The 21,036-nt window shown below is 45.2% G+C and overlaps 1 protein-coding gene across 3 annotated transcripts in view; it reads left to right on the forward strand.

Moving 5' to 3' along the window:
• Positions 1–344: 344 nt before the first annotated feature.
• The window catches only part of DEUP1 (deuterosome assembly protein 1), a 395,279-nt gene continuing 374,587 nt past the window's right edge, over positions 345–21,036 (forward strand). For 2 of the 3 annotated variants that reach the window (XM_029602316.1, XM_029602317.1), the window contains exons 1-2: positions 908–1,044; positions 1,620–1,685. In XM_029602316.1, the coding sequence (XP_029458176.1) occupies positions 995–1,044; positions 1,620–1,685 (116 nt within the window). In that variant the 5' untranslated portion in view covers positions 908–994. Of the gene's footprint in view, positions 774–907; positions 1,045–1,619; positions 1,686–21,036 lie in introns of those variants that run through there. The other variant, XM_029602319.1, reaches the window with a different exon arrangement.

Here is a 21,036-nt window from a genome sequence, read left to right on the forward strand (position 1 = left end):
TCACAGCAGTTCCGCAAGCCTGGTGCCACTGCAACCGACAGCAGCTATGCAACTGGCCTGACCTGTCCTGGTGGCAAGCCTGAACACCTGATATGCCAGTCCACACCTGCAGACCATTTATTTACCATACCATTATATTTCTTGCATGCTTTCCCACCGGAGGCATGATACAACAGATTTAATTACAATAAAAAGCACACAGCATCAAAGGCAATAATAATAATAAAAAAAACCCAGGAAAAATTAAACATATAAAACGAGTTATGCGATCATTAAGATTCGCCCATTGGGTCCAAAGTGGGTGGAGCGCGGGCCTGGCACCTACTACTGAAAATGGTCTGGATTCAAAAAGGAAGAGGTCACTTTCGATAGAGTCAAGTTTGAATGAGCTAGAAAATGCTGGTATAAACAGGATTTTCACTCTCTCTCCCTTGTTCTTTTAGCGCCTGTCCGCTACGTTGCTCCGACTAGTTTGTGGGTTAACGCTCTGCGGTCACCCTCATCTACCTGGCAGTCGCCGCCTGGGCTCCCCGTGACAACCAAGCCAAGGCGTGGAGGTTACCCCGGAGAAACCGCCACTGACTGAGAGAGCGCGCGCGAGCGGGCGGGGGAAGAGGCGCGAGAAGCCCCGGCGGTGGCGCGTAACCCTCCCCTCCCCCAACCCGAGGTGCGCCGAAGTGAAAGGAATAGGAGGAGGGAACGTGAGGGCAGCGCCGCCCGGACTTTCTTACCACTTCGGTTATTTACCGATAGGGCAAGGAGGCGAGGAGAAGGTGGGTAGCCGCTGGGTTGGAGAAACACTGTCCCCGGTGACGTGCTGGAGCGTCGGGGGTCACTTGTGACATCCGCTCCGAGGGGAGGGGGGAGGCTGCGCCACCTGCAACTTCAGCGGCGCCGAAGGAAAGGGCTTTGGGGTTCGGCGCCTTGGCTCTCAGCAAAAATGTGACCGCGCTGACAAATAACGTGGGGAAGTTACTTTCAGCTACGGGTGGAAATGATTTCATCCATGGGCGATGGGAGGAAGGGGAGCCGGTGGGGCAACAGGTGCGTCCTCCTGGCTGTGAAGATGGTCCGAGCGCCGTGCGGGGTTCCGCATTCCTATTAGGGGGCTTATTCTGCTTTACAGCTGGCCTCTGGGAAGTATCAGGTTATAGCGGTGTATGAGCTGCACTTAAAAACGATGCCATTGCTTTGGAAAGCTGCCAGTTTCTTGTTTTGTTGGATTCCTTTTGTGATTCGCTGGACATGCTGCTTTATGCCTCACATTGGTGCTCAGTACTAGATACAATCCGTTGCAGGTGCCTCAGCTACCATCCCTGCAGTGAAAAGACGACGTTAAGCTTGGAATGCATTATGATATCCTCCTATAGTTGTTTGGACAGAATTAGATAGTGACTGCTGTCCCTGTTCAGGGTTGACATTGGTTACAGAATGAACATATTATAAACTTCATAGTCCGTTTGTCCAGTTACTAGGTATATAAAAAGTTATTTTTAACTAGGAAATAGCATCCATAGCTGGAAGTCCCAGGGCAGTAAACTAAAGGCTTCAGTTTACTTAGCGACTTTTACATGTTTACATCTTTAAATTAATTTTTGATTTATGCTTTTTTTTAACAGTTTGCTGAATAAAAATCCTGAAATGACACAACAGCTGGCATGCTTTCCAAATCATATTTTGACTCAGTAAGTGTTTTAGTGTTAAGTTCTCAACAGATCCCCCTACAAAATGCTGCATTTCCTTCATGTTGCAAATGAATTATAGTACAATGGGGTACAAAGTTGTAAGGATAAGTTTAAAAATGGAAATGTACTTGCCTCTGCTATTGATAGATGTAGTAATTATGTTCTAATCACAACAAAAAGTAACAGCGTGAACTGTTTTCGTTTGGGGTCATACAGAAATGATTGCAGATAAAGATCAAATAGTCCATCCAGTCAGCCCAGCAAGGTGTTCAAGGTTGTAACTACCACTCTGTGCAGGTTACCCCTTCGCCATCTTATTCAGAGTTGGAACTGCTGCTCTGTGCAGGTTACTCACATTCAGAAAAATTACCACATTTTACCTCTCTGCTTCATTTCCATCCTTATGCCATGAGAGATCCTCTGTGTTCAGGGGCAGCTCAAGGGAATCTGCTGCCTGAGGTGAGGGATGAGATGGTTCCACCCCCCCCCCCCCCCAGCACGGTACAGATCAAATCATCAAGAGGGGCAAGGGGGGTAGGGGCTCTTTATAGTCTATAGTCTATAGATTTGAAATGCTGCAGAAGGAGTAAAGCAGGGGCCAGAGTTCCCAGAGGAGTAGTAGAGTGTCTGTGATAATTCAGTACTTCTAGGAAGCTGGCAACCATGCCACACTTCCAGGAACCCTACCACCTGTCTCCTAATTTTTCCCAGCATTTGCCCCTGGAGAAGTGGGGGATGGGTGAATGATAGGGGTCTGTGTCTGGCAAATTCTCTACTGGCCTAGTGCAAGAGTATCAGGTGCTCTAGGTGAACCTTAGAGCCTTGTGCCTCCCCTCCTTCCCAGCCCTCACCAAACACAATAAAAAAGTTTGCATTTACAATAACCAATTTTATATGAAAAGTTTAGTTTTCTGAGATAAAAATTTCACAACAACATGCATATTATTTTTACATGCACTACTGTGGTGTCATCCAGAAATCTCTACAAAAAAGCAAAATAAACACTTGGCATGCATATGGTATTAGGTCTATGGTAATGCATGTTCAGTGTGGGTTTTGCCTTCAGAAAACCATAAGTAAACAATTACAGTAGTATACCTCCCATACAAAGAAAAAATCAATAGCTGCTCTTACTGAAACAGTAAAAGCCTTAACTATGAAAAGGCAACACTGCAGATATGACACCAGGTCCTAAAAACCAATACAGCTCCTATTAGGAAAACGGAAAAAGCCAGCCTGCTTTAGATCTTAAAATAGAAACTTCACATTAGCAGGATACTTTACCTCAATTACACATGCAGACCAAATACAGACCCTCATAAAATACAGAATAAAGAGAACATACAGTATAAACAGAAACATGTAGACAAAAACTGTACTGAAAACCACAACAAGCTTCACTATATGCAGTGCAACAATGGAAAAACAGAAATGCCATTTCTCAAAACAATAAAATCAAGAAAGATGAAATAATCATAATAGTAAAACCATACTAATAAAAAGATATTTCAGAACAGTTGAAGAATAGCGTAACAACCAATAATTAAAATCTCATATAAGAATTATAAAATTTTTCCCAAACATTAATAAAATATTTTCAAATAGCAGATACATGAAATAGTACCCAATAATTAAACCTAGTAAGAATAAATCCTTACCTGGGAACTTTTGATTTCTAGTCATCCTGGGATTTCTGTAGATTAGTGGGAGAGGAGGATGTGGTAGCAGGAAGGGGGAACTTTCTTTTCCCTCTCTGTCTCACACACACTCATGTACACAGATGTTCTCACACAAACACAGGTTCTCACTCTCCACGCATGCTCACACACACAGATGCTCTCGTTTGCTCATGCATACACACAAATGTTTTCACACATGCTCTTCAAACGCATACCCACTCCCTCTACCTCACTAACATGCTGTCAGGCTATCGGCAGATAAGCTCAGCAATTAGCTGTAGCCTCAAATTTTCTTCTGCCACTGTTTAGCCTAGTCTCTTTTTTGGCCACCGGGGGGGGCTTTTCCTACTTTGCTGCTGGGCAGAACCTTCATTGTTTATCTGCCACTGGATAATTGAGCTCCACTGGAGGCCCATGGGTCATTTGTGTTTTTTCGGCTGCCAGCAGGTTGGGCGCTGCTGGTGGCACATGAGGTCTTTGCTTGTTCTTCGACTGCTGCTGGGCCTTTTCTTTACTACTGGTCAGGTTGGGCTCTGCTGATGGCCCGCTGAGCCTTTGCTTATTCTTCAGCTGCTGGCAGGTTGAGTTTTGCCGGTGGCCACTGAGTCTCTTCTTTTCTTTGCTATTGGGCAGGTTGGGATCTGCCAGCGGCCCATGGGGTCTTTGCTTATTTTTTGGCATCGGTAAGTTGAGTTCCGTCAGTTGTTACTGAGCCTCTTCTTTTCTTCCCTGCCAGGCAGATTGGGTTCCACCAACAGCCAATGTTCCCTTTAAGGATTGGGTTGCTGTGTGCAAAAACTTTTACTCGTGAACATAAAATTTGGGATTTCATTTCCGTGTGAACACTACTTTCTTTGATGCCAAAAGTCTGTCAACTTTATGCTCAAAGCAATCCAATCCTTAGAGGGAACATTGGAGCAAATGCACACAAACTTTCTTACATTCACACATGTGCATATTCACTCTCACACTCTTTTTCACATATACACACTCATTGTCACAAATACACATACACACACTCTCATGCCTCTCATTCACTCCCCAGACTCACATACATTCACACGCACTTAAGTACTCCTCCTCTTCCACACACACACTCATCTCAGTAATTGCAAACCCTTCACTGCCAAACTCTTTGAGAAGTAACACAAACCCCTGCAAAAAAAAAAAAAAGACACCTAGAACCTTGCCATACTATACAATACCAGCACTATCTCAGGACTCAAGCAGCAGCAGCCTTATCTATGACACGGCAGCAATGCAAATATTATACCATGCCCTAGAACACTAATACACCACCTACTGCTCCAAAGCCCAGCAGAAAAATTACATGCCAGTAGGCATACTGCACCTCAGTCACACATGCAGAACGCAGACAGATCCTTACCCTACAAATTAGAAACAGAAACAGGCAAACAAAAATAAAATGGAAAGCCTGAGAAACCAGACTCTGAATAGTGTAATACTGAAGAACATATGCCAATCACTAAAAATTCTAAATTATTTTTTCCCGTTTATAGCAGGGCTGAATTAGCCATGCTGTCATGGGAACTGTCATTCAGGGCCCGGGAGGCAGAGCTTCCTAAGCAGAGGTTAGAGCTTTGCTCTCTGCGGCTGCTCATGTGTTCCCGCGCAGGAAAACAGAATCTCCTCAGTCTGTTTTTTCCGCACGCGGGAATGCACGCGGAGCTTCATTCTCCTCAGCTTCTTTTGATTTTGAAGAGAAAATGTTTAAAAACAGATGAGACCATCGGGGTTCAAACCCTGTCATTGTGGGAAAATCATGTCCATCACTGATGGACATGATAGATGTTACTGCTGCCTGGGACTTGACCACAATCAAGGCGAATGTGAGCATTGTGGCCGCATGTCACCAAGGGCCCAGAGACAATGCGCTCAAAAAATCAAAGGCCTTAAGAGCGGCATTGGAGGTTCGTATGCCCTTCCATCTGAAGTGCACTCTTCACCGGGCCCTTCAAAACAGCAGACCCCAATAGTTAAACGAGCGTCCTCACTGGAGGAAGTGACGTCAGTGGGCTGAATGGCTGCCTGAAAAGGGAGCTCCTCTGCAAGCCAATAAAAACTGTTTTTTTGGGCACCCCTGCGAGCCAAAAAAGTTGTTAAACCGACACAAGAGACCGATAACAAGATCAGGATGACCTCGAAAAAGAAATCGATTGATTTCCAGTGCTTCTCATACCGTAAAGGAGATGCGTTCGGGAAAGGCCACGAGGTAGGAGAGCAAGATGGCGAGGCCGCAGCCGCGATGGACGGCGTGGTGGATGATGGTGCGGCGCCCCTGAGTGCTGATGAAGTCCCGACCAGAAAGGAATTTCGGGAGTGGTTTGGGGAGCTGCGGAAGGACTTAAAATCATATAAAAAAGAAATTGCGGCGATAATAAGTGATTTTCAGGAAGAGCTCTCCTCCGTGGGCAGAAGGGTGGACGATATTGATATGAGGTTGGACTCCCAGAAGAGACATCCAAGCAACAAAATGAGGCACTGGCTGACCTGCAGGAAGAAAACTCGGTCATGAAAGCCAAATTAGCGGACCTGGAAAACAGGGCTCGCAGGGGAAATCTTAGGTTCCGGGGTTTTACGGAAAATTCTGAAAATTCTGATTGCACTGTACTTATACAGCGTTTCAGCTTATTTTTGCTACATTCTACAACAGAACATAAAGATGTAACCCAGGATTGTATTAAATTAGATCGTGCACATAGAGCACTCCGGGCAGCTGGCACCAACCAGACACGTGATATTATTGTTTGTTACCACGACTATGCCATGAAGGAAAAGATTGTGAACATTGCCAGGAAACAAACAAGATGGGCCTGGGAAGAGCAAGAAATATCTGTATATGCGGATCTCTCTCAGGCTACCTTACTGAACCGGCAAGAATTAAGAGAAGCCGCAGCATTCCTCAGAAGAGAGAATATCAAATACAGATGGCTGCATCCGTTTGGCCTACAGTATACTTGGGAGGGCAAGTCCTCTTGCATTTTAACAGCAGCTGAGGCGACCATTCAACTTAAAGATCGTGGATTTTCATCAACAAGTTCACAAACGGCGGGACACACAAAGTTTTCGGCTAAGCACCAGCCCCCCAGATGGCAAAAGGTTGGAACCAGAAATAGCCGCTTGAAAAGAAATTTGGATTCCCGAATGCCTCCGGAAGCTGCCACCTGAGAGCCAGACATACGCCCAAATAGATTAGCAGCTTCTCCAAGGACCTATTCCTGCAGACCGGATCTAATGTGCAAGTTATCTTGTTGTTTCCCAATTTTGCTAAAGTTATAATAATGGCATTTTCTGTAGGACTAGATGTGTATTAGCCCACTCAGATTCTTAATATATCTGGCGGCTTGCTGGAGCATACAGCTCTTGATTGCTAAATTCCTCCTTGAACGGGTTTAAGATGGGCCTGCATGGAGCTATTAGTAGGCTAAGAATGGGGGGTAGGGAGGGGGGGGGAGGGGAATCTTGGGGGACTCAGCTTTGTTTCCAGCCTATCTGAAGGGGAGAGTTACCAACTGTTCACCTGGGTGATGTCCATACATGCTCTATGTGAGGGAATCGGTCATGTTAAATTATCTGTGATATGTGGGTATCGTTTGCCTATGAGGCAAAGTGTGTCAGGGGGAGGAGTTGGAAGTGGGAAGACTGATAACTGTACATTAATGGGCGTATCTTGGTGGAGGTTGGTGAAATATCACATCTTCTGATTAGTAGCAATGGCCACATTTCGCCTGGTAAACCTTAATGTTAAGGGATTAAATTCACCTTACAAATGACATAATTTGTTTAAAGAATTAAACCTGCTCAAAGCGGATATAGCATTCATCCAAGAATCTCATTTAAAGCATAAACATGAGACTCTGCTAAAAAACTCACAATACCCACATCAATTCTTTACTCCCAGCAAAACCTCTACCAAGTACACAGGGGTCTGTATACTGATTGCGCAGCACTTGGTGTTTGAATATCACTCTTGCCTTACCGACCCGAGGGGTCGCTACTTACTGCTACAGATAGCAATAGATGGAACAGAATATATTTTAGTAAATTTATATGCTCCAAACCAAGATCAGGGGAAATTTTTTACCGAAGTAAACAACCTTATCTTGTTACATGGAAAAGGAAACCTTATCCTGGGGGGAGATCTCAATGTAGCTAGAAACCCAGTGCTGGATACCTCTAGAGGCAGCGCGACCCTAGCCACAACTCACAGGAAACAACTACAGAAATTGATGGGTGACTGCCAACTAGTTGACGTGTGGAGAATGCATTTTCCTAAATCCCGCTCTTACACGTTCTATTCAGCCACCCATGCCACTTATTCCAGAATAAATTACTTTTTGGTTGATAAGGCTTTACTTTCCTATATCTCCAAACCTGATATCAGTCCAGTAGCTTGGTCGGATCATGCGGCGGTCATGCTGGATATATGTATTCCCCAATATGCAAAAGGCACGAGATTTTGGCGCTTGAATGACTCTCTGTTATCCTATGATTTCAATAAATCCCTGATACACCACATTCAGGATTATATTCGTTTAAATGATACTGGGGATGTCAGCCCGTCTGTAGTCTGGGACTCGCTCAAGGCGTACGTTAGGGGCTTATTAATTTCCAGGGCTTCATTCATTAAGAAAAGGGATACTCAGAGAGCATTTGAATTATGTCAGAAGCTGACCCAGCTCACTCGTAACCATCAAACCACGGGGGCTACGAGAATATGGCAACAGATATTAAAGACTAGAGAGGAATTGGCTAGACTGGGAGCGGAATCTCTAGCACACTCCCTGAACATTGCCAAGCAGGCATATTTCGAAGGGGGAAACAAGGCAGGCCGTATTTTAGCCCGTAAGCTTAAACAAATCACTTATCAGAATACTATAGCTAAGATAAAAAATGATAAGGGGGAGATACTCACCAATAATACCGATATTCGTTGCCGATTCTTGGAATTTTATGGCAAGTTATATGCTTCTGATGTAAATATTAGTACTTTAGATATCGAATCTTATCTGGATGGGATATGTATACCCCACTTATCGTCGGAAGCACAAGAAAGGTTAGATGAAGAGATATCGTCAGCTGAAATCCTCCATGCTATTAAGACATTAAAGAGTGGAAAATCCCCGGGACCTGATGGTCTTACGGCTAAATTTTATAAGCAATTCGCTCCCTATATTGTGGCCTACCTCCAAAAAGTCTATAACTACCTGCGAGGCGGGGGATCCTTGGCACATAATTCCAATATAGCAGGGATAACATTCTGTTGAAACCGGGAAGGGACCCCACCGCCTGCGGCTCCTATAGACCCATATCATTAATAAATCTTGACCTGAAAATTTTAGCGAAAATAATAGCTGCCCGAATGAATTGCTTCATAACGGAGTTGATACACCAAGATCAGGCAGGCTTTATGCCTGGGTGCCTGGCTGGCGATAACTTACGCAAATTGATCGATTTGATGTGGTGGGCGCACCAAAATCAGAAGGAGACCATATTTCTATCCATCGACGCGGAAAAAGCGTTCGATATGGTCCACTGGCCATTTCTATTCAGGGTCTTACAGAAGATGGGGTTCGGCCCTCATTTTTGTACTTGGATAAATTGTCTTTACACTAATCCCAGGGCATGTCTAAAAATTAACGGGGGCTACTCGGACAAATTTCAAGTTGGTAGAGGCACGAGGCAAGGATGTCCCTTATCACCATTGTTGTTTGCTCTTTTCCTTGAGCCCTTGGCAATCGTCATTAGGGATAATCCAGCGATAACAGGTTTTGCTTTTGCCCAACAGACCTTTAAAATAACGCTGTTCGCAGATGATATTATGTTCACGTTGATTAATCCGCATGATTCCCTTATGGCCATAGAGAACGATATCAGGCGCTTCAGTCACGTCTCTGGTTTTAAAGTGAACTGGGACAAATCTGAAATCCTTAACATTACATGTAGTCCAGCCACAGTTCAGGAAACACAACCCTTACACCCGTTCCGTTGGGCTAAACAAAAGATAAAATACCTGGGGGTTAATATTGCCCCTCACCTTAAGGATCTATATAGACTAAATTATGTTCCTCTAATCAAGCAGATTATGCAAGATATGGACAAATGGGGTAGTTTACCAATATCATGGTTGGGCCGTGTGGCTATAACCAAAATGAATGTCCTCCCCCGGTTATTATATTTATTTCAATCCTTACCAGTTCCGATCCCGCCAGAGTTATTAAAGCAATGGCAGAGAAAGTTGTTGGGTTTTTTGTGGAAAAGGAGGCCACCTAGGGTGGCTTGTAGGGTGTTATACCAAACCAAGATGGAAGGTGGTCTTGGAGTGCCAAATCTTACCTGGTACTATGTGGCAGCGCAGCTCCGTCCCTTAATAATCTGGCATCAGTCAGACACTCCTAAACACTGGGCGATAATAGAACAATCCCAAATCCCAGCGATGCCTTTAGCTGCCCTTGCGTGGCAGGATCCCAAGTCTTGGCAACCCACGAGCCGCATGTTACCTACCACTAGGCATACGCTAAATATATGGAAACGTTGGAGGTTTAAACTAGTGGGTGACAAGCCATGTTATTATCTTTCACACCTGTTCTATAACACTACTTTCCAGCCGGGAATACCTCAATCCTCTTTCACCCTGTGGAAAACTAAAAAGATTATCAAATTCGAAGATGTATGGGGAGGAGAGGGAATCTTACCCTTTGAATCGCTAAGAGATAAATATTCCATCCCTTCTACAGAGTACCTGGCATACCTACAGCTCTGGCATTTTTGCCACAGTGTTCAGGTTAAGGAACACTTATCAAAGGGGAAATCATTGTTTGAAGGCTATTGTTCTGTTCCAAACCAGTATAAAGGTCTTATTGCTAAAGTATATAAGTTGTTGAATGTGAAACTCTCAGATGATGCTACACATATATTAGCCTGGAAGAAGGACTTACCCAGAGAGTATTCGGAATCAGACTGGGAGGCTCTCTTTGGATAACTGAGCAAAGCCTCCATCTCCTCGGCCTTAGTGGAAAATGGATACAAACAGCTGTACCGCTGGTATCTCATGCCGGAACGCCTGGCCAAAATTTCAAAGAACACATCTAATCTATGTTGGAGAGGGTGTGCCTCTATAGGAACCTATCTTCACATGTGGTGGTTGGGAGACTGCATAAAACCCTTATGGACACAGATTGAGGAACATTTATCCAAGGTATTGCATACCCCGATTCAACTACAATTGGATACAGCCCTATTGAATGTGCCAGACAGTGTACAACACCACACTCATCATTCACTGGTAGTTCAGGCCTGTATTGCGACGCGGCTGGAAATAGCAAAGGAATGGAAGGCATGACAGGGTCCGACCCTGGCTGCTGTCCTGCTATGGCTGGATAATGTCTGTACATTAAATCGACTAATAGCAGCAAAACAACATACCTTACAACGTTTCCAGAAGACATGGGCACCCCATGTCCATTGGCTTAATCGACTGCTTACTTAACTGAAGCTACTTCCATCACTACCACTTTACCGCTCAAGGATCTGATGCTTCGCTCACACTTATAACAAAACTCACTACTACCCACAAGGACAAATTTGAATACGGCAACTCTCAGGGTATACGTAGCCGAGAAGGGACCTTTGTTGATCATCTCTCATTGCTTTTCATACCTACAGGTGATGTGGGTGACTTTTGTTCTCTAGCTGAGTATACATTCAGGGGGAGGGGGGAGGGGTGGGATGGGAGGGGGAGAAAAATTTACAAAAGTTTGTGTTTACACACAGTGTTCTGTATTCATATATCTTTAATTGTACTTGATTTCTTGCCAATAAAGTTATAAATATTAAAAAAAAAAAAGAGCGTCCTCACTGGATCCCAAAATCTCCAGGCCTGGAGATGACGTGGGATCCACAGGTAATCGGAAGAGCCGAGACCCTCACAGATCTAAGCAGGCCCATAGGAAATCATCAGAAACGGGGCGGGAATCGCACCCGAAAGATATGGCACACAGCGGGGACCATAAAACCGATTCGCTGATGCCGATGCATTCGACGAAGAAGACGACGCACCCAGTGCCGAAGGTAGCACTATCGGCACCGAAGTCGACACACTCGGCGCCGAAGATGATGCTCTCGATGTCAAAGTCGGCGCACTCGACACAGAAGAGGGCGCATTTGGCGCACAGCACGGCGCATTCAACGCATTCGACCTCAGAGGGTCAACGCCAGCGCATTCTCAACAGCCACCATCAACAACGTTGCATGGCACTGAGAAAACAAAAACGTAGGCGACTGTCACTGGAGGCTGGGACCAGCCTTCCGACGAAGCACAGTACTGCCCCTGTTGAAAGCCGACATCGACATGCCGGCCACAAAAGGCATAGGGATGAAACTGGTGACAGAGCCAGAGTGCTAACTAGCCCCCATCTCTCGCACCACTCCGGTTCATCATTCGGTAAACGGACTCCGAGGGCCACTTCTTGTTCCGAAGAAGAGTGGGTGCACGTAACCTCTTCCTCTTCCTCGGCATCCTCACAAGGATTTTCTGACAGGTCATCGACATCAAGACCGCGTCCCTTGGACTGTGATCTACCAGAATCCTTACCAAAGAGGAAAAAAGTCACGGGGGATATCTGTAACCCCGGACTCTGACATATTAGGGTCAGCAGTGCCACCACCGAGACCGATTCACCCGCAAATGCCGCCACAGACCCAACAGGCATTCTCTCAGTTGTACGAAGCACTGTCTGGTTTCTTCGAAACCCTTCAAATGACATTCATTTTACCTCATGCAACTTCATCTAGTTCTCCTTGAACACCACAGCCCACGAGAGAACCATCACCAGAACCCATGAGGTCACCTCAGCCGCTCCTGCCTGCATCAGCAGCTCCCAGGCCTCTTTCACCCTGGGACCCGAATTCACCTCAATCCTCGCCAAGTTCCTCCACCGGATATCCATCAGACCTGCCAGAAGAATCACAGGAACCATACTTACTACCTGAGGATTTGTCCTATCCAAGATTCTTGGACAAAATAGAAGCAATATTGTACTTGGATATTCAGAAACTCCCTGATCCAAGAGCTGAAACATTAGGTTTATTAAAAATTTTCGATGTTCCCAATGAGCCAACCTCCCTACCTCCTCATGAAGTACTGGACAATGTACTTGAGAAATCCTAGGAGACCCCTTTCTCACTTCCACCAGTCTCCAGGAAAACTGATTTAAAGTTCAAGATGAGTAAATCGCCTTATTACTCTATGCCACAGTTACCGCACGCGTCCATAGTGGTAGAGTTTGCCATGCAGCATGCTAAAAAATCGAAACTGCATGCCTCTACCCTGCCTGGTTGTGATAATCGTTATTTGGACGAGTTTGCAAAAAGAACATACCAGAATGCCATGCTGTCCGCTCGCATACAGCATCATCAATTTTACATGGTGCAATACCTGTATGAATGTATACAGGCAACTAAAAGAATGCTCACATCCACTGCAGCCCTGGTTCCGCAACCACTCCAAGACATGGAAGAGGGTATCAGGCATCTGCTTCGCACTATTTATGAGGGCTTTGAAACCTCTTCCAGGGCTTCTGCTGTGGCCACTGCAGCTCGGCGAATGGCGTGGCTCCGAGCAAGCGCGATAAGGGAAGACCTACACGATAAACTAGCCAATCTGCCATGCACTGGCGATAATTTATTTGGAGACCACTTTCAAGACACTGTTACCAAATTAAAAGATCAAGTGATGGAAGTACAATCCCTAACTACTCCATCCACTTACTCGGGCTTTTGACGCTACTTCGCATCCTCTCGCCGTCAGCAATTTTCCTGCCGACCCTATAGGTCTTATCAACCTTATAGACCTCCAACATACCAGCCGTATCAACGTCCACAGCAGCAACAACAACCACAGAACAGGAGAGGCAAACCGAGAACCCAACGACCGCAAGGCCAACAACCGGCAACCTCCACAAAACGGCCCATTATTTTTAGAGATACTGCCACCACCACTACATCAAGCGCCCCCGGGAAGGATCACATCTCACTTTCCGGCGTGGGAGGAAATAACATCCGATTGCTGGGTTCTAGACATTGTACAGAAGGGCTATCAGCTCCAATTTACAACCAAACCCTCCCTTCCTCACCTCGCTGTTCAGACAGCAAGGATGTCACATTCCCAACTCGGAGAAGAGATATTATCACTCTGACATCAACTGGCAATCCAAACTATCCCATCAGGTGCCCGGGACAAAGGTTTCTATTCACCATATTTCCTAATTCTCAAGAAATCCGGTGGCCTTTGTCCAATTCTGGATCTCTGCGAGTTGAACAAATGTCTCAGCAAGGAGAAATTCAAAATAGTATCCCTCAAATCCATTCTACCACTCCTTCAACCCAACGACTGGTTGTGCTCAATAGATCTGAAGGATGCCTATCCCACATTCCTATCCATCCATCCTCGTGGCGCTACCTGTGCTTCCGATACAAGACTCAACTGTAGCAACGGCAATGAAGACACCTCAGACAATATTCATGGTGAAGCGTGCTCTCGGCTTCTGGGAAGCCTGCTCTTTTATTGTAAAATGATCTCATAGCATTGCATATGATACATACGTCACATATTTTCCTGCTACAATGTTTTCCACCATAAATGTTTGTGCTGACCTTTTACTAAGTAGGCGCAAGTGGGCAGTAGGTGCAAGCGGTCAGCCTGCAGGCAGGGAGGGGGGAGGTCATTAGCTGGTCATGAGGCAGTTGTACTGAACTATCTAGGTGTGAAAGGCAAGTAGGTCATGAGCTGTTCTGGGGGTTGCAAAAGCTTTTACTGCAGACGGTTTCCTGTTAGAGGAAGGCTGTTTTTACTTGCTAAGCCCGCTGCGGTCGGAGCATGACATTTTCTCTGCACTAAGCGTAGGCCCAAGGAAAAGACAGTTAGATGTGGCGATAGACTTTAGCTTTCTGACGTGGCTTGCCAGCTGCCAGAAAGGCCACGTCCTAACCCCCACACTCAACACTACCAATACAAAGTTCTTCCGTTTGGCCTATCGGCAGCTCCCAGAGTTTTCACAAGTGCATGGTGGTGGTGGTGGCATACCTCCGGCAACGGGGCATGAGAATCTTTCCATACCTGGACGATTGGCTTCTATAGCCTCGACTCCCACAACATTCATTGAGCATCTTCAACAGGTGATTGAATGCTTGGACAAGTTGGGACTCATGATCAACTACCAGAAGTCGACCTTGTACCCAACTCAAGTTCTTCAGTTCATAGGAGCTCGATTAGATACCACACGGAGCAGAGCATTCCTACCGGAGGACAGGAAATGGGAGATGCGGCAGCTCCTACGCTCCCTCAAGATTACTTGCAAACCTTCAGCACGTCAAATCCTAACAGTCTTAGATCACATTGCAGCAGCCATATTTACGGTGCCCAACACCAGATTGCATATGCGTCGTCTGCAGTGGGGTTTGAAACGACAATGGAAACAACACTCATAACCATTAACAACACGTCTAGTACTCACTTCAGAAATGACGAAGGATATAGGCTGGTGGCTCAGCAAGTCGACACTATCCAAAGGGGCGTTGTTCAATCTTCCTCCACACAACGCAGTGCTTACCACCGATGCCTCTCGCAAGGGATGGGGAGCACATCTAGATCTCTTAGAAACATAAGGACTGTGGTCTTGGCAAGAGCAGAACCTACAGATAAATTTGCTGAAACTCAGAGCAATTCAAAACGCCTTGCAAGCGTTCCTACGTCACCTGCAGGGCCGCAGGGTCATGGTCTACACGGACAACCAAGTAGTAATGTTCTACATAAACAAACAAGGAGGGTCCGGTTCATGGTCCCTATGCAAGGAAACGCTTCTCATCTTCGATCAGGCACATCGGCATTCGATCCAGCTACAAGCAACATACCTACTGGGAGTTGTCAATACCTGAGCGGACAGATTGAGCCGAATATTCCACCCTCACAAATGGTCACTCAACCATCAAGTGGCTCAAGAGATATTAGTCAAGTGGGGAGTTCCAACGATGGACCTCTTCGCTACAGAGACAAATGCGCAAGTTCCTCGTTTCTGCTCAGTATGGCCCAATCAGAAAAGGACAGCACAGGACGTCTTTTTCGTTCTTTGGACAGAGAGCCTAATGTACGCTTTTCCACCCATACCTCTTCTTACGAGGACAATACAACAATGCATAGCGGATGCAACTCAACTAATACTAATAGCTCCGGCTTGGCCCAGACAACCTTGGTACAGCTACCTGTTACAACTCTCCATCGAAGAACCAATTCGATTGCCAAATCGACTGGATCTTCTAGTACAAGAAGGGGGAACCTTTCTCCACCCACTGCACTTGTCCCTTTATTTAACAGTGTGGAGATTGAGTGGTTCCTCTTGACGGAACAGGGCATCTCCATTGCAGCCCAGGATGTCATATTGGAATCTAGGAAGCCATCAACTAGACGAAATTACAGTTTTAAATGGAAGCGTTACTCCATCTGGTGTACGTCCAAAGGAATTCATCCATTAGACTGTTTGCCGGAGTCACTTCTGGACTACCTCCATACGTTATATACGTCTGGCTTAGCAACGTCCTCAATCAGAGTTCACCTTAGCACTATAGCAGCGTATCATAGACCGCATAGCGGTCAACCAATTTCCACTCACCTTTTGCTATCTTGATTTCTCAGAGGTCTATCACATCTTCGACCACCGACCTCCAAGCCACCGGTTCCGTGGAACCTGAATGCCATTATGGAGCAAATCATGCTATTCCCATTCGAACCAATGGACTCAGCCCACATAAAATACCTCACGTGGAAAGTAGTCTTCCTCGTGGCAGTAACATCCGCTTGGAGAGTTAACGAACTACAGGCCTTGGTTCATTATGCTCCATATCTGCAGTTTTACCATCACAAGGCAGTTCTCCGGACTCATCCTGCCTTTCTCCCAAAAGTAGTGTCACAATTCCACTTCAACCAGACAATAGAACTACCAACATTCTTCCCTAAACCACATCACAATGATAGGGAACACGTGTTGCACGCACTGGACTGCAAACAACCATTGGCCTACTATAAGGAAAGGACACAATCCGATTCCTGTTCCTCTCTATTATTTGTATCTTTCAACCCAAACGCACCAGGACTACAGTGACCAAGCGAACGATCTCAAGCTGGATTTCACAATGTATTCAATTCTGCTATGAAAAAAAAAAAGTTGCCTCTAATTTCCCATCCAAATGCTCATCAGGTCAGAGCAGTAGCTGCCTCGATAGCACATCTGAGACAGGTACAATCCGTGGACATTTGCAAGGTGGCTACATGGTCCTCTCTACGCACTTTCACGTCCCACTACTGCCTAGATCAGCAGACAACTGACGACGCCAAACTAGGGTGAGCAGTTCTGCAGTCTCTATCAACATAACTATGTCGACTATCACCATGACTAGATTACGCAGGGACAAAAGACACATGTGACAATGCTAGATCGGGAGCTTGGGAATCCCATGACAGCATGGCTAATTCAGCCCTGCTATCAACGGGAAAAAGCAAGTTTGCTTACCGTAAATGGTGTTTTCATAGATAGCAGGATGAATTAGCCATGCTGACTCTCCCTTCTCCTTGGTTAGTTGACCTTCTATCCTGATTCACGTAAGCTTATTTACAGACTGAAGAGATTCTGTTTTCCTGCGAGAGAACACACGCGCAGTCGCAGAGAGCAAAGCTCTAATCTCTGTTTAGGAAGCTCTGCCTCCCAGGCCCTGAATAACAGTTCCCATGGCAACATGGCTAATTCATCCTGCTATCTACGGAAACACTGTTTACGGTAAACAAACTTGCTTTTTCTTTACCTTTGTTGTCTGATCTTATTTCTCTAATCGGTTGGTCCCAGACTTTTTTTTTCCATGTTCCCTTTCTCGCTCTTTTCCCAATTCCTTTTACAGGGTTTCTTTTTTTTTCTCCTCTCTTTTTTCTCTCTCTACCTGTCTTCTTCTCTTCCTCCCTCAAACACACTCTCAGATGCTCATTCCCACAGGCGTTCTCTCTCTCAAATATTCTCTCACAAACATACAGGCTTCCACTCTCACATGCTGTGGCTTACACATGGCTCTCACTTTCACATGCTATCTCTCTCTCATACATACATACCGGTTTTCTCACATGCTGTCTCACTCTCACATATACACAGGCCGATACAGTAAAGTGCACTCAACTGAGTGCACTGTATTACCCGCAGTTGGACAGACCTGTTGGACATGCGTCCACTACCCCTTAGACATTAAGGGGTTTAGCGTGTCTAAAATGAATGTCCAAATCCCCCCCGAAACTAATAATGCACATCACATGCATGAGGCTATTAGTTATTTGACCAGGATACAGAAAAAAAATGGGTGCTCGATCTGTACATTTTACGCTCAGAAATTAGCATCTGCCCAAGGGCAGATGCTAATTTCTGAGCAGCCAATAAATGTGTACAGAAAGCAAAAAATACTGCTTTTTTCTACATCCTCCTACTTAATATAGTGGCGATATTAAATTGGAGGAACAAAAAGGATAAAAATAAATAAATAAATAATTGTGCTAGTAGATCAGGTTAGGAAAACGGACACTGGTAAAATTGAGCGTCCGTTTTCCAAACTCGCTGACAGCCACCTCTCCTGGACTTCCACTGCTAAGGAAGCGCTAGGGGCACGCTATTGTCCCTAACGCCTCCTTTTTAGCACGACTCCTCATTTAAATACAGTATCGTGTGCCCAGGAGAGGTGGCTGGGTGCACGTTAGGAAAGTGGACGCTCAACACTGAGCACCCGTTTAACCGTGTACTTTATTGTACCGCCTGACAGACGCTCACTCTCACATGCTGTCTCACACACACACACAGGTTCTCTCTCAAATGCTCTCTCATACAAACACACATGCTGTCTCTCACACATGCACACACATGCATTCACTCTCACTGGCTCCCCCCCCCACACACACACACACCCAAGCAAGCTCCCATTCATTCTCTCACACATATACCCAGGCCAGCTCCCACAACCTCCAGGCAGGCTCCCATTCATTCTCATACTGTTCCCCCCACCCCCAGGCAGGCTTCTATTCATTTTCACACCCACACCCACACACACATATATTGAGAGACCCCCCAGGCAGCAACCTATTTGCAGATACACATTCTTACACACAAACAGACCCCATGGCAGGTACCTATTCATACACACACACACACACACACACACCCAGGCAAGCTCCCATTCATACACATACACATACTTAAGGAAGGCCCCCTCTTTCTTTTGCCGGGAGCCTCTTTCACTGCACCTCATGGCTGTTGGGAAAGAGCCAATTGCTGCTACTGGCACTGAAGCTTGTTCTGCTACCTTTTCTGTGCAGGCCCTGCAATATTAAAAATTTGCGGGATTAGCACTTCCTTCATTCTGATCGCGTGCATCACGAGATCAGCATAGAGAAAGTGCTACTCTCGCGATTACTTTGGGCCGTGGTGGGATGAGCTCCATCACGGCCTTGCCGATCTTACTGCGCAGGAGTAGAAAAATTGTTTGCAGCCTCCAGAAAAGTTATGCATGGCCGCGCACGCGCACAGCTTAGAGGGAACATTGCCGGCAGCCCACAGGTCCTTTGTTGTTTTGGCGGCAGGATGAGGCGGCTGCTAGAGGAGTGGGAGGGCATCTTTTGCTGCTTCCAAATTTTGCTGCCTGAAGTGGCCGCCTGACCCTACCTTCTTATAGAACTGCCCCTATCAGTGCTTATCCCACACCCTTTGAATTCCGTCACTGATTTTGTCTTCACCGCCTCTAGGAGGGCACCACCCTTTCAATGAAAAAATATATCCTGGTTTTGTTCCTGAGTCTACCACCCTGCAATTTTATGTCATGATCCCTAAATCTACAGCTTCCTTTCCAGTGGAAAAGGTTTGTCGCTTGTGTCAGATATTTAAGTCTGCATCATATCCCCCCCCCCTCCTATCCTTTTTGAGGTGCGACCTTCAATGTTCTCTCCACCTAGCTTGTTGTTGCCCAGGTAGAGTGTCCATCAAGCTAGGTGGAGAGAACATTGCCCAAATCTCATCTTGGAGTGAGTTTCCTCACTCCGAAGGCCATCAAATCTTCACAAGAGACCACTGTTCTGTTCGTACGTCTCATGTTGAATGTGAAAGTGGCCCCCAACCCCCTACACTAATACCTAATCCCCACCTCGAGTTACTAGGTGGGCCTCTCATAGGGATACAAATACCTGTCTAATGAAGAGACACAGTGGCAAGGTGCTCTCTCTCTCTCTCACAGCCTGCAGGATACTGAAACAGGCTGTCTGGAAACATCATGAACTGCAATATATACTTGCAATGTAGCCCACATTGGGTTAACAGCATGTTGCATAGCTGTTATTGCAATTTGCAATACAAATGCTTATTAGCATAAGGTAACACCCCTTTTTGGTATTGCGTGCGATATTGGAAAATGAGGCCCTAAGTTAGTTAAAGATGTTACTTCAGCTTCACGTAGAATTGAGCATCTTGAAAATTATTCCAAACATCTCAACCTTAGATTTATTTATTTATTTATTTATTTATTTAAGGTTTTTATATACCGGCATTAGTATGCAAACATCATGCCGGTTTACATTGGAACTAAAAAGGAGGAAAGGAAATACAATGAACAGGGGTATTGGGAGGGGGCATAGCATAGGCTGCAGAGGAGATAAAGGCAAGGAAGCGGACAGTAAACTGTGATGAACTATGTACAGTATGGAGTATAACTATAAATACATTATAAATACATTATATACAGGGCTGTGGATCAATTGTGTTAGTCAAGAGGACAGGGGGGGCAGGGTGGAGCGGGAAAGAGAGGTCTATTCGAGGTAGGCTATTCGGAAGAGCCAGGTCTTTAGTTTACAAACTTTCCAAGGATTGTGGGACAAACGATGGATATGACTCTTAAAAAATATTTCCTTGAAAATTTAAAGCTGAATGAACAGGGTTTACCTTGTATCATCAAGCAAATTTTTTTAAAGTCTCCACAGGTGTTTAAATCTCATGTTGAAAATCAGGTTGAGATTATGGAAAATTTGACTGGATATCTGGAGGATTCCTCAATAGAATTGTGTGATAGAGCAACTCTTCTAGTTACCTTCGCTTCTGTGCAAGATATGGGAATTGTGATGAAAAATTTCTTTAAAAACATCTCAACTCCATTTTATGGAGCTGGGGTGAGAATGTTCCCGGACCTTGCTCGTGTTACACAGCAAAGGAGAAGGGAATTTTTGATGTTTAGAACACAGGTTAAAAGATTGGGTTTTCTTTTGTTTTGAGATATCCAAGAAAGTGCATTATAAAACGAAAGGAAGAATGTTTTGTGTTTTTTTATCCAGAGCAACTCAAGTCATTTGTAAATGCTAGGGTGATCTCTGTAATATCTCCTAGCGAGTACTAAGTGGGATCTAGATAATTTCAGTCACTAATTAATGCTAGCCGATTCACAATAAGATGATGTAGAAGTACCTGAGTAATACTCCTAAAATTCGTCTCCTCAATTTTCTTTGTAAGGATTTGGCCAATTATACCAATTATATTGATTATTGAATTTAGATGGACATATAATTATCATTATGGCTGTATCCCTTTTCTGTT

This window comes from Rhinatrema bivittatum, chromosome 5 (assembly GCF_901001135.1).
Source record: "Rhinatrema bivittatum chromosome 5, aRhiBiv1.1, whole genome shotgun sequence".
In the NCBI taxonomy this organism is placed as follows: domain Eukaryota; kingdom Metazoa; phylum Chordata; class Amphibia; order Gymnophiona; family Rhinatrematidae; genus Rhinatrema; species Rhinatrema bivittatum.